The 12009-nt window shown below is 40.3% G+C and overlaps 1 protein-coding gene across 1 annotated transcript; it reads left to right on the forward strand.

Moving 5' to 3' along the window:
• Positions 1 to 9601: 9601 nt before the first annotated feature.
• On the forward strand, positions 9602 to 11426 carry LOC147627856 (uncharacterized; the record flags this gene model as incomplete). The annotated part of the gene is made up of 4 exons (XM_086814275.1): positions 9602 to 9655; positions 11008 to 11030; positions 11090 to 11134; positions 11369 to 11426. Coding segments are annotated over 4 exons (180 nt in total), but the record flags the coding sequence as incomplete, so codon positions are not given.
• Between the last annotated feature and the right edge of the window lie 583 nt (positions 11427 to 12009).

Raw genomic sequence — 12009 nt, forward strand, 5'->3', positions numbered from 1 at the left:
AGAGAGAGAGAGAGAGAGAGAGAGAGAGAGAGAGGGGGGGGGGGGATGAGCAAGAGAAAGAGAGCGAAATAGATAGACAGAGAGAGAGAGAGTCATAGAGATAGAAAGTCTAAGAGAGAGATAAAGATGGAGAGAGAGAGAGAGAGAGAGAGAGAGAGAGAGAGAGAGAGAGAGAGAGAGAGAGAGAGAGAGAGAGGAACTTAGAGAGTTAGAGAGGGAGAGTTAGAGAGAGAGAGAGAGAGAGAGAGTTACAATGCGAAAGATAGTCAAAGAGAGAGAGAGAGAGAGAGAGAGAGAGAGAGAGAGAGAGGAGAGAGAGAGAGAGAGAGAGAGAGAGAGAGAGTTACAAGGAGAAAGATAGTCAAAGAGAGAGAGAGAGAGAGAGAGAGAGAGAGAGAGAGAGAGAGAGAGAGTAAACGATAAACACATTCTGACTACTCTGACCAAACTGATCTATTGACTCAACTGGATTAGAATTCCTCTGACTCATTAGAATTCCTCTCCTTTGTGTCCGCGCTGACAATCTTAGACCCTCAAGCTACATTAATATGAAAGAGATATCACACTATAAGCACTTAGCTGACTACAACAGCTAACATTGAAACACCATCAGACCAGTACCCTTCTGATTGCTAACTTTTGACAACTGATAGACCTCTAACAGTCAGTTGTGACTCACAAACACTTGTCTCAATCCCAGACAAGCCAAACCAAGTCCACTACACCTTTAGCCTGATGCTCAGGTGGTGACACAAAATTGACTCTATACCCTCTCAAGAAATTTTGATTGAGTCAGCATTGAGTCAGCTGCTCTGCAGCTCACCAGTCATTAGACTAACACATAAAGATTCTCCATCATTCATGAGCTCAATCAAACACACTCATTCACCACAAATATAACAACAAAACAAGACTATCTATGTATCCATCCATAGTTGACTCTAACCAAACTCACATAATTCATTAGATAGACAAAAAAACATGAACGTCTCAACAGCCCTGAGACATGGGCAGAAAGAAAAAAGAAGAAAACACCACGAAGCTTAAAGATTCACCATAGGTAGATCCCTGTGACATAACTTCAAACTCTGAAACCACTATTGCTAATAGCAGGTCCTTCTCATACACAAGCCAGCCAACACTCAGCCGACAAATAACAGATACAGTTGAGTAGAAATTGAATTGGGTCAAGTATCTAACAGAGGCTCCTCAGAGAATCTAGGAGACTTTTGCACTCCCTCTGCTCTGACACAATCCACTCATCTCACTACACTCTCCTTTTCTTCTGTAAACTTGAAAAAAAAACTGTAGGAACTCTAGCCTGCACAAAGAAAACTATGCTACAGGAGACACACTCCACTACAGTCCCTCTCTGGTGGTGCATCTTACCTCTCGTCACCACCCTCAATCCATCCTCAATCCATCGCAATTCTCTGTCTTCTCTCCCGAGCCACCTTGATTTCTTCCAAAAAGTTACGTTGCTCGTCTCCTTCATTGGCCCATGTTCTTTCCTTTTTCATTCACGCACCTGCACAAATCCACTTGGCCATGTAACAATCCCTATTGCCTAAAGCTCCTTCATTGGCCCATGTGCTTTCTTTTTTCATTCACGCACCTGCACAAATCCACTTGGCCATGTAACAATCCCTATTGCCTAAAGCTCCATCCATACTCAACTATTTATTTTTGTTCATGGGGTTTGAGATAGGCACATCCATTGGACATATTCCTTGAGCACAAAAAAACCTATCAACGCTTGCACTTAGAATGCTTCACATGTTGCTCTAGCTTGCATCGGAGTTCTTGGCTCACTTGCAATTTGCTCTTGAACTGTAAAAATTTGCTCTTGCATAGTGGGTTGTGTAAGTAAATTGGCCATTGCAAATAAATAAATAAATAAAGTGCAGTTTTATGATGTAGATAAATAAATAAGAATGAGGAACTTTGCTCTTGAACCATGTTGAATTCGGGTTTGAAAATTGCCAAGGTTTATCTTAGCATCGTCCTTTACGGTCAAGAAGCTTGAGTTTTAGTCAACTTTGGCAATATTTTTTAAAGCCAGTTCGAGTTCATTGAGTATCCAAAAATCTTGCCAAAAACCTCCAAAAGTTTTTAGGTTTTGATCTCCTTGGTAATGCCCAAAATTTTTGGTTGCAAAGGGCCTTCCAATTTTTCAAAAGGAATATAAAATTTCTGTAACTTTTTGCAAATATTTAGTAAACTTGAATATCTCTTTTTGTAAGGCTCCTTCTCTTCTTCTTTTTTTCGTTTATATGAGTGGTTTTGAGGCTTTAAATAACATAGGCTTTGAAAGCTTTTATTTTTGAAGGTTATAAGATTTTTTGGAACGCTTATATTTACAAGAAGCTTTAAGGCCTTCAAAGCTTAAAGCCTAAGCTTTAAGAAGACAATAAATAAACATTATAATTCCTTGATCACTATCACTCTAAGACCAAGTTGGTTCCTTGATTAGAATTGTTATTTTCATTACTTGAAAAAGTTAGAAAGGTGTAAGTGATTATAAATTATGTTATTTTTATAAGTAATGTTTTCATCAAAAATTGATTGAGATTTTGATGTTGTTGAAAAGAATGAATCCATAATGATAAGTAAATGGTTTGTATTTTGAGAAGTATTATACTGATTGCCTTGAGTATATACTGCTTGCCTTGAGCGGTGCTTTAGGTTTCTTAATGAAATTATCACACCTATGTGAGTGAATCCTCATGGGGGGACCGTCTATCAAGGCTTAGGCCGTCTATGAAGGCTAAGCCCTTCCTTGGTATGTTACAAGGGTTATGCTGACATGTACACTCAAGTGGTGGCCATGATTGATCGTCTATCTAGGTTGGAACCCCCCTGGTAGTCACATTGGATTCTGTCCTCTTGAGGTTGTAACCCCCTCAAAAATGGAGTTCTCTTGGATGAAGTACCTAGGAATATAGAGAGAGAGTGATAAAGATAGAGAGAGGCTTTTATAGAGAGTTAGAAAGAGAGAGATATCAAGTTAGAGAGATATGAATGTAAGGGGAGAGAGAGAGAGAGAGAGAGAGAGAGAGAGAGAGAGAGAGAGAGATTTAGGGGACCAAAAATTTAGGGAGTTAGTGAGAAAGAGAGTTAGAAAATTAGAGAGAGAGAGAGAGAGAGAGAGAGAGAGCTAAAGAGAATGATAATTTGAGAGTGAAAGAGTTAGACAAGGAGAGTTAAAGAGAGGGAGAATCGAAGAGAGAAAGAGTTTGTGAGAAAGAAGAGATGAGAGAAGAGACAATGTACTCAAGAACTCATCAATGAACCATTAGCCAACTTCATTAGAAATGAACTACAATGCCTCATATATATAGGAAAGTTCCTCCACCCTTTCCTCCACCCAAAAAGTGTGTAAATAGGAAAAAAATGGAAATGAATGCTATAAATCCCAAAAATGCCTAGAGGCTAAAGAGTGTGCCACTAGCATGACACCATCTGGAGATGACACCTATCCAACACCTCCTCTTCAGGTCCAGATGGGAGGACCAACGCCAACGCGCTGAAGAAGATAATCCAAGGTAGGTCGAGGAAGAGGCTTCGTAAACAAATCAGCAACATTATCTTTGGTAGGACAATACTCAAGCTGAATGCGACCTTCAGAAATCCAATCATGAACAAAATGAAAATGAACATCAATGTGTTTGGATCGTCCTCAAATAACTGGATTTTTGGCTAAAGCAATAGCACTCTGTGAATCTGAGTAGATGAGTGTCGGAGTAGATGAACATCCAAGGTGATTCAGAATTTGCTGAAGCCAAAGTGCTTCAGAAGTGGCATCAAGATATGACTTGTACTCTGCTTTGGTCGATGAAGAAGAAGTATTTCGCTGCTTTTAACATTTCCAAGAAACAAGTCCTTTACCAAGCATAAAACAATAGCCTGACATGGAACACCTAGTATCAATACACCCTGCCCAATCAGAATCTGAGTAACCAATAAGTGTATCTCCACCTGCATAAGAAATGCCATACTCAAGAGTTCCATGAAGATATCGAAGAACCCTCAAAGCTGCCTGAGATCGATGAGGCTGTGAAGAGAATTGGTTGAGAATACTCATAGCATAGGAGAGATCTGGCCGAGTGTTAACCAAATAAAGTAGAGAACCAATAAGTTGGCGATACTTTGTAGAATCAACCTCAGGAGAATCATCATCTTTGGATAATTTTGAATTAGGATCCATGGGACAAGTGAGTGATGCACAATCACGCATGCCATATTTCTCAAGCAACCTTAAAGTATACTTCTTTTGACAAAGAAAGATGCCAGAAGCAAATTGCCACACTTCTAAACCAAGAAAATAGTGGAGTAGTCCAAGATCAGTCATGGCAAATGACCCATTTTGGAGGACCAGAAGTCCGTGTAGAATCCAATGAAGTAGTAGGTGTCGCAATCGAAATGGATGAAGGGGATGAAGTAGAAACTGATGGTGTAGATGAGGATGAGACTGTAGGGAATGAGAGAGGCTCAAGCTCAAGAGATGAAAATGGATCTGAGAGAGATGTAGAAGGTGGTAACTCATCAAGACCAAAAACATGCTCATCAAAGATGGCATCACGTGAAAGAACAATATCCTCACGAGAAGGATCCCAAAAACGGAACCCTTTGGAGCGAGAAGCATATCCTGTGAATATCATAGGTTTGGACTTAGCATCAAGAGTCCTCCTCTTAAAAGAAGGCACATGCACATGAGCAACACAACCAAAGACATGAAAATGAGAAACAGTAGGCTTGTGGCCTGTGAAAGCCTCCTCTGGAGTCATGCCGTCCACTGCTTTCGTAAGAGAGCGATTGAGAAGATAAACTGAAGTAGCTATAGCCTCACCCTAAAAGGAGGAAGGTAGCTTTGCATGATGTAAGAGGAAGCGGGCCATTCCTTCACCGTTCTATTCTTTCTTTCAACCACACCATTCTGCTGAGGAGTGTAGGGTATGGTGGTTTGTCGTTGTATGCCTTTTGAAGCTAGAAAATCCTCAAATGCTATAAACTCACCTCCATTGTCAGTCCTGAGAAAAGATACCTTTTGACTTGCTTGATTCTCCATTTGGGCAAGCCAAACCTTAGAATGAGAAAGAGCATCACACTTCTTAGGTAAGAAATAAACCCATGATTTGCGAGAGAAGTCATCCACAAGAAGCATATAATACTTGGATCCACCAAGCGATTGTACTTCCATAGGTCGTGTAAGATCAGCATGAATAAGCTCAAGTATGCGTGTGGCCCTATGAGTAGCCTCCTCTGGAAAAGAAGCCCGATGTTGCTTTCCTTAAGCGCACAAGAAGAACAAATATGATGGCGAGGTTTCTGAAGCTTTGGTAGACCTGTAACCATGTCATGTGAGACAAGATGTTGCAAAGTAGCAAGAGGAACATGGCCAAAGCAGAAATGCCATAGATCACTATCTTCATTAGAAACAAGTGCTTTAGGAGAAGCAAATAATTGATGAAGATGAGACTCATGTGGTGGCAACTGTGTTGTAAAAGAGCTTATATGATAAAGCCCAGCATTTTGATAACCATGTGCCACACAAGAAAGTGACTGTCTATCAATGATTTCAATCACTTCATCATCAAAGTAAACCCCAAGACCTTTAGAAGTAACCTTAGAGATAGAAAATAAGTTGGCAGACATCTTAGGCACATGCAAAACATCATGTAAGATAGCATCTCCAAAAGAAACATCACCAATACCAATACAGGGAGAGACGAAGCATCACCAATGTGTACTGATGAAGAGATAGACTTATAGTTTTCCAATAAGGAAGAACTATTCGTCATGTGAGAGGTAGCACCACTATCGGCAATCCACTCATCCCGCAGTATGCGTATCAAGATCTTTGATTACCACAAGTGATGTGTCACATGAAGAAGTAGAAGACATAGCAACATATGCAATCTTGGTGTTACCGTCTTCCTTCTTGTCTTTGTTTTTGTCGTGAGAAGATGTTGATGTAGAAGAACCCTTAGATTTGGATTCAAGTTCAGCTTTTACCTTCTTGGATGCTGCCTTCTTGGATGCCGCCTTCTTAGCAAAACAACGATCCTCCGTATGGCCACTACGACCACATAAAGTGCACTCCTTGGAAGAATCCTTTGATTTGTCCTTGTCGCCTTTGGTTGAAGAATCTTTAGCATTGGAATTAGAGCCTTTGCGTTGATCATTCCCCTTGCCTTTGCCTTTGCCCTTGCCTTGGCTAACAAAAGCCGAGTCCTTTTTGTTTTGCTTGCGAGTAAGGCACTTATCATGAAGAAGACCCATAGTCTCTTTAAAGGAAGGGAAAGGAACTCGAAGAAAGATGTTATCTTTGAACGATTCAAAAGAAGAAGGCAATTTACCAAGTAGCTTGTGGACCGGATTGCTTACCAATGTACCAAACTCTTCAAGTTTCCGCTTGATTCGATTGAATTCTCCAAGCTTCTCCACTATGTTGTCGGATTCGGAGATAGAAAGCTTATCCAAATCTTCTTCCAACTTAGCCATCTTAACCGTTGAAAGTCTTCCATATTGCATTTGTATAGCGTGCCATAATTGTTGAGCCGTACTCCTTGTAGAGAGAAATTGAGACACAACCGATGTAGACATGCCATGCGCACAAGTAAAGCTTTGGCCCGTGCATCCATATAGGTTTGATATTGAGAAGGTACCATATGAGGAGAAGTGATTATAGACCACACCCCGGCGCTTTCCAAAAGAAGTTACATAAACAAGGACCAAGTGTGGTATTTGTTTGGGGTAAGCTTTTGTGAATCGGAAAGACTTGGAAGGCTCAAAGATTGAGTGAATGGGTTAAAGGGCTGATATGATTGAGTGGGGAGAGGAGTAGTAGTGGAAGTAGTAGAAGAAGGAATCATAGTAGATGAAGTTGCCATAAAAGGCATAGATGATGTAGGGGAATATACCATAGAGGGCATAGAAGTATGTGGATAGGAAGGCATAAAGGACAAAGAAGAAAGAGTGTATGGATCTGTAGAAGGTAATGGATACGACAAAAAAGAGAAAGTAGAAGCACCTACCGAAGAAGGAATTGCACCAACTTCCGTTGTAGTAGTTGTCGGTCCACCAACCGCCGTCTTAGGAGATGTAGGATCCATAGTATCTTCAAGTTTGCCTTTATCTTTTGGAGTAGAGGACTTCCGAGATCCCATAGGGAGTGGAGGGTAGGAAAACACAAGGGAAGAAGTGTCGTACCTCCAAAAAACGCAGCCAATAGATGGGTTGCCGGTCCAACCGTCTTAGGAGATGTAGGATCCATAGTATCTTCAAGTTTGTCTTTATCTTTTGGAGTAGAGGACTTCTGAGATCCCATAGGGAGTGGAGGGTGGGAAAACACAAGGGAAGAAGTGTCGTACCTCCAAAAAACGCAGCCAATAGATGGGCTGTCCACCAAGGAAGTATCTCCAAAATATGCACAAAGATAGTGCAAAAATGCAGCCACAAAACGCAACTGATATATGAACCAATAGACTCCGTAGAAACCACCAAAAGAGGGCTGAGAATGTAGCCTTAGGTAGAAGGAGTATGGAGGAGTTGATTGTCCACAAAACACCATGAAGAGGGCTGAAGTTGATGATGAAAACGCAGCCAAGAAATCTCTCCACAAGAAGCCCTCCAAAAAAACGCTACCGCATGTAGGGAAAACTAGTTGGCAATGTTTTCACCGCAAGTAGAGTTGTAGGACTCGGATTGAAGTGCTTTAAAAATACACTTGTAGAGGATGGTAAGGGGCTGGTTTGAAGCCTCTTGCATCATTGAATGAGTGCAAGGATGATGAGTAAGGGCTTCTGCAAAAAACGCAAGCAAAAATTCTGCATGCAGGCAGTCTACGAAGAATAACTCAAAAATGGTTGAGGAATTTGTGAAAACTTTCTTCTGCAAAGTTGTACACCACGATGATTCCAGTAGGTTTTTTGGGCACAATCCTAAAAAACGCATCCGTTTAGCAGGTAAGCAAGAATGTAAGGGCTTCTGCAAAAAACGCAAGCAGAAATTCTGCATGCAGGCAGTCTGCGAAGAATAACTCAAAAAGGTGAGGAATTTGCGAAAACTTTCTTCTGCAAAGTTGTAGACCACGATGATTCCAGTAGGTCTCGCGGGCACAGTCCTAAAAAACGCATCCGTTTAGCAGATAATCAAGAATGAAAAAAAACGCAATTGAAAGCGGGGTTGTTGAAGAGGACTAGAGGTAGAGAGGAAGAAGGATAAGGAGGCTCTATGTGCGCCACCACCTTGTCCTGATACCATGTGAGAAAGAAGAGATGAGAGAAGAGACAATGTACTCAAGAACTCATCAATGAACCACTAGCCAACTTCATTAGAAATGAACTACAATGCCTCATATATATAGGAAAGTTTCTTCACCCTTTCCTCCACCCAAAAAGTGTAGTTCATTAGAAATGAACTACAATGCCTCATATATATAGGAAAGTTTCTCCACCCTTTCCTCCACCCAAAAAGTGTGTAAATAGGAAAAAAATAGAAATGAATGCTATAAATCCCAAAAATGCCTAGAGGCTAAAAAGTGTGCCACTAGCATGACACCATTTGGAGATGACACCTACCCAACAGAGTTAGGGAGAGTGAGAGATTTAGAGATAGTTAAAGAGAGGTTAAAGGGAAAGTTAGAGAGAGTTGAAGAGAGAATTAGAGTTAGAGAGACAAAGGGAGATAGAGAGATGTTAGAGTATTAAAGAGAAAGAGAGAGTATTAAAAAGAAAGAGTTAGTGAAAGAGAGAGTTAGAGGAGAGAGAGAGAGAGAGAGAGAGAGAGAGAGAGAGAGAGAGAGAGAGAGAGAGAGGGACAAAGTTGGAGAGAGAACGAGTCAGAGAGAATGTGTAATTTAGAGAAAGAGTTAGAAATAGAGAGAGAGAGAGAGAGAGAGAGAGAGAGAGAGAGAGAGAGAGAGAGAGAGAGAGAGCATTAAAGGGAGAAAGTTAGAGAGAGAAAGATAGAATTAGAGAGTAAGAGATGAGAGAGAGAGAGAGAGAGAGAGAGAGAGAGAGAGAGAGAGAGACTTAGAAAATTAGAGAGAGAAAGCGAGAGAGACATAGAGATAAAGTTAGAGAGAGAAAGTATGAGAGAGAGAGAGTGCAATTTAGAGAAAGAGTTAGAAATAGTTAAAGAGAAAGAGAGAGTTAGAGAGAGAGAGAGAGAGAGAGAGATAGTTAAAGAGAAAGAGAGTGTTAGAGAAAGAGAAGCTAGAATTAAAGAGTGAGAGAGTTAAAAAGACGTAGTTAGAGAGAGAATTTAGAGTTAGAGAGAGAGTTAAAGATAAGCAAGAGAATAAGAGAGAGAGAGAGAGAGAGAGAGAGAGAGAGAGAGAGAGGGACTTAAATAAGTAGGGAAACAAAGAGAGTTAGAGAGGGAAACAATGTCAAAAAGAGAGTTAGAGAGGGAGCTAGAGAGTTAGAAAGTTAGAGAGAGAGAGAGAGTTAGAAAGTTAGAGAGAGAGAGAGAGAGAGAGAGAGAGAGAGCTCAAGCGAGAGATAGTTAGAGAAAGAAAGAGTTAGAGAGAGTGTGAGATTTAGAGAGAGAGTTAGAGAGTCACAATGAGAGAGAGAGAGAGAGAGAGAGAGAGAGAGAAATAAAGAGAGCTAGAAAATTTAGAGAGAGAAAGTTAAAGAGAGATAGAGATAGAGAGAGGTTTATCGAGAGAGTTAGAGAGAGAGAGAGTGATAAAGATAGAGAGAGGCTTTTATAGAGAGTTAGAAAGAGAGATATAAAGTTAGAGAGATATGAGTGTAAGGAGAGAGAGAGAGAGAGAGAGAGAGAGAGAGAGAGAGAGAGAGCGAGAAAGAGAGAGAGGCATAGAGAGTTTAAGAGAGAGAGAGATTTAGGGGACCAAAAATTTAGGGAGTTAGTGAGAAAGAGAGTTAGAAAATTAGAGAGAGAGAGAGAGAGAGAGAGAGAGAGAGAGAGAGAGAGAGAGAGAGAGAGAGCTAAAGAGAATGATAATTTAAGAGCGAAAGAGTTAGACAAGGAGAGTTAAAGAGAGGGAGAATCGAAGAGAGAAAGAGTTAGGGAGAGTGAGAGATTTAGAGATAGTTAAAGAGAGGTTAAAGGGAAAGTTAGAGAGAGTTAAAGAGAGAATTAGAGTTAGAGAGACAAAGGGAGATAGAGAGATGTTAGAGTATTAAAGAGAAAGAGAGAGTATTAAAAAGAAAGAGTTATTGAAAGAGAGAGTTAGAGGAGAGAGAGAGAGAGAGAGAGAGAGAGAGAGAGAGAGAGAGAGAGAGAGAGAGGATGAGCCAAGAGAGAGTTAGAGAGTTAGAGGATGAGAGAGAGAGAGAGAGAGAGAGAGAGAGAGAGAGGATGAGCCAAGAGAGAGTTAGAGAGTTAGAGGATGAGCAAGAGAGAGAGAGAGAGAGAGAGAGAGAGAGAGAGAGAGAGAGAGAGAGTATTAAAGAGAAAGGTTGAGAGACAGAGAGATAGTTATATATATATATATATATATATATATATATATATATATATATATATATATATATATATATAGAGAGAGAGAGAGAGAGAGAGAGAGAGAGAGAGAGAGAGAGAGAGAGAGAGAGAAACAAAGAAACATAAAGATTTAGAGTGTTATAGGGATTATGAGTCAGTTAGAGAGTTAGAGAGAAAGAGAGAGAGAGAAAGAGAGAGACAGGGATAGAGACAGAAAGTTAGACACAAAGAGAGAGAGAGAGAGAGAGAGAGAGAGAGAGATGAGCGAGAGAAATAAAGTAAGAGAGAGAGATTTAGAGAGAGAAATATAGAGAGATACATAGACAAAGAGAGAGAGAGTTACAGAGACAGAGAAAGTCAAAGAGAGAGAGAGAGAGACAAAGAGCATTAAAAAATGAAGAGAGTTAGAGAGAGATAGAATTAAAGAGTAAGAGATGAGAAAGAGAAATAGAGTAAGAGAGAGAGAGAGTTAAAGAGTTAGAGAGAGAAAGAGAGAGACATAGAGATAAAGTTGGAGAGAGAAAGAGTCAGAGAGAATGTGTAATTTAGAGAGAGAAAGAGTTAGAGAGAATGTGTAATTTAGAGAGAGAGAGAGAGAGAGAGAGAGAGAGAGAGAGAGAGAGAGAGAGAGAGAGAGAGAGAGAGAGTTGGAGAGAGAAAGAGTTAGAGAGAATGTGCAATTTAGAGAAAGAGTTAGAAATAGTTAAAGAGAGAGAGAGAGAGATAAAGAGAGCAATAAAGGGAGAGAGTTGGAGAGAGAGAAATAGAAAATTAGAGTAAGAGATGAGAAAGACAAATAGAGGGAGAGGGAGAGAGAATTAGAGAGGGAAAGAGAGAGACAAAGTTGGAGAGAGAAAGAGTTAGAGAGAATGTGCAATTTAGAGAAAGAGTTAAAAATAGTTAATGAGAGAGAGAGAGAGAGAGAGAGAGAGAGAGAGAGAGAGAGAGAGAGAAAGTTGGAGAACTAAAAAGTTAGAAAGTTAGTGAGAGAGAGAGAGTTAGAGACTTAGAGGGAGAGTGTGAGAGAGAAAAATAGACAGAGAGTGAGAGAGTTAGAGATAGTTAAAGAGAAAGAGAGAGAGAAAAGCTATAATTAGAGAGAGAGAGAGAGAGAGAGAGAGAGAGAGAGAGAGAGAGAGAGAGAGAGAGAGTTAAAAAGACATAGTTAGAGAGAGGATTTAGAGTTAGAGTTCGAGATAAGTAAGAGAAATAGAGTAAGAGAGAGGGACTTAGATAGGTAGGGAGACAGAGAGAGTTAGAGAGGGAAATGATGTCAAAGAGAGAGGCAAAGAGAGAGTTAGAGAGAGAGCTAGAGAGTTGGTGAGAGAGAGAGTTAAAAAGTTAGAGAGAGAGAGAGAGACTTAAAGCAAGAGATAGTTGGAGAAAGAAAGAGTTAGAGAGAGTGTGAGATTTAGACAGAGAGTTAGAGTCAGAATTAGAAAGAGAGAGAGAGAGCTAGAAAATCTAGAGAGAGAAAGTTAAAGAGAGATAGCGATAGAAAATCTAGAGAGAGGTTTATAGAGAGAGTTAGAGAGAGTGATAAAGATAGAG

Source organism: Cibotium barometz, chromosome 20 (assembly GCF_041138505.1).
Source record: "Cibotium barometz isolate CiBa-2024 chromosome 20, ASM4113850v1, whole genome shotgun sequence".
Lineage (NCBI taxonomy): Eukaryota > Viridiplantae > Streptophyta > Polypodiopsida > Cyatheales > Cibotiaceae > Cibotium > Cibotium barometz.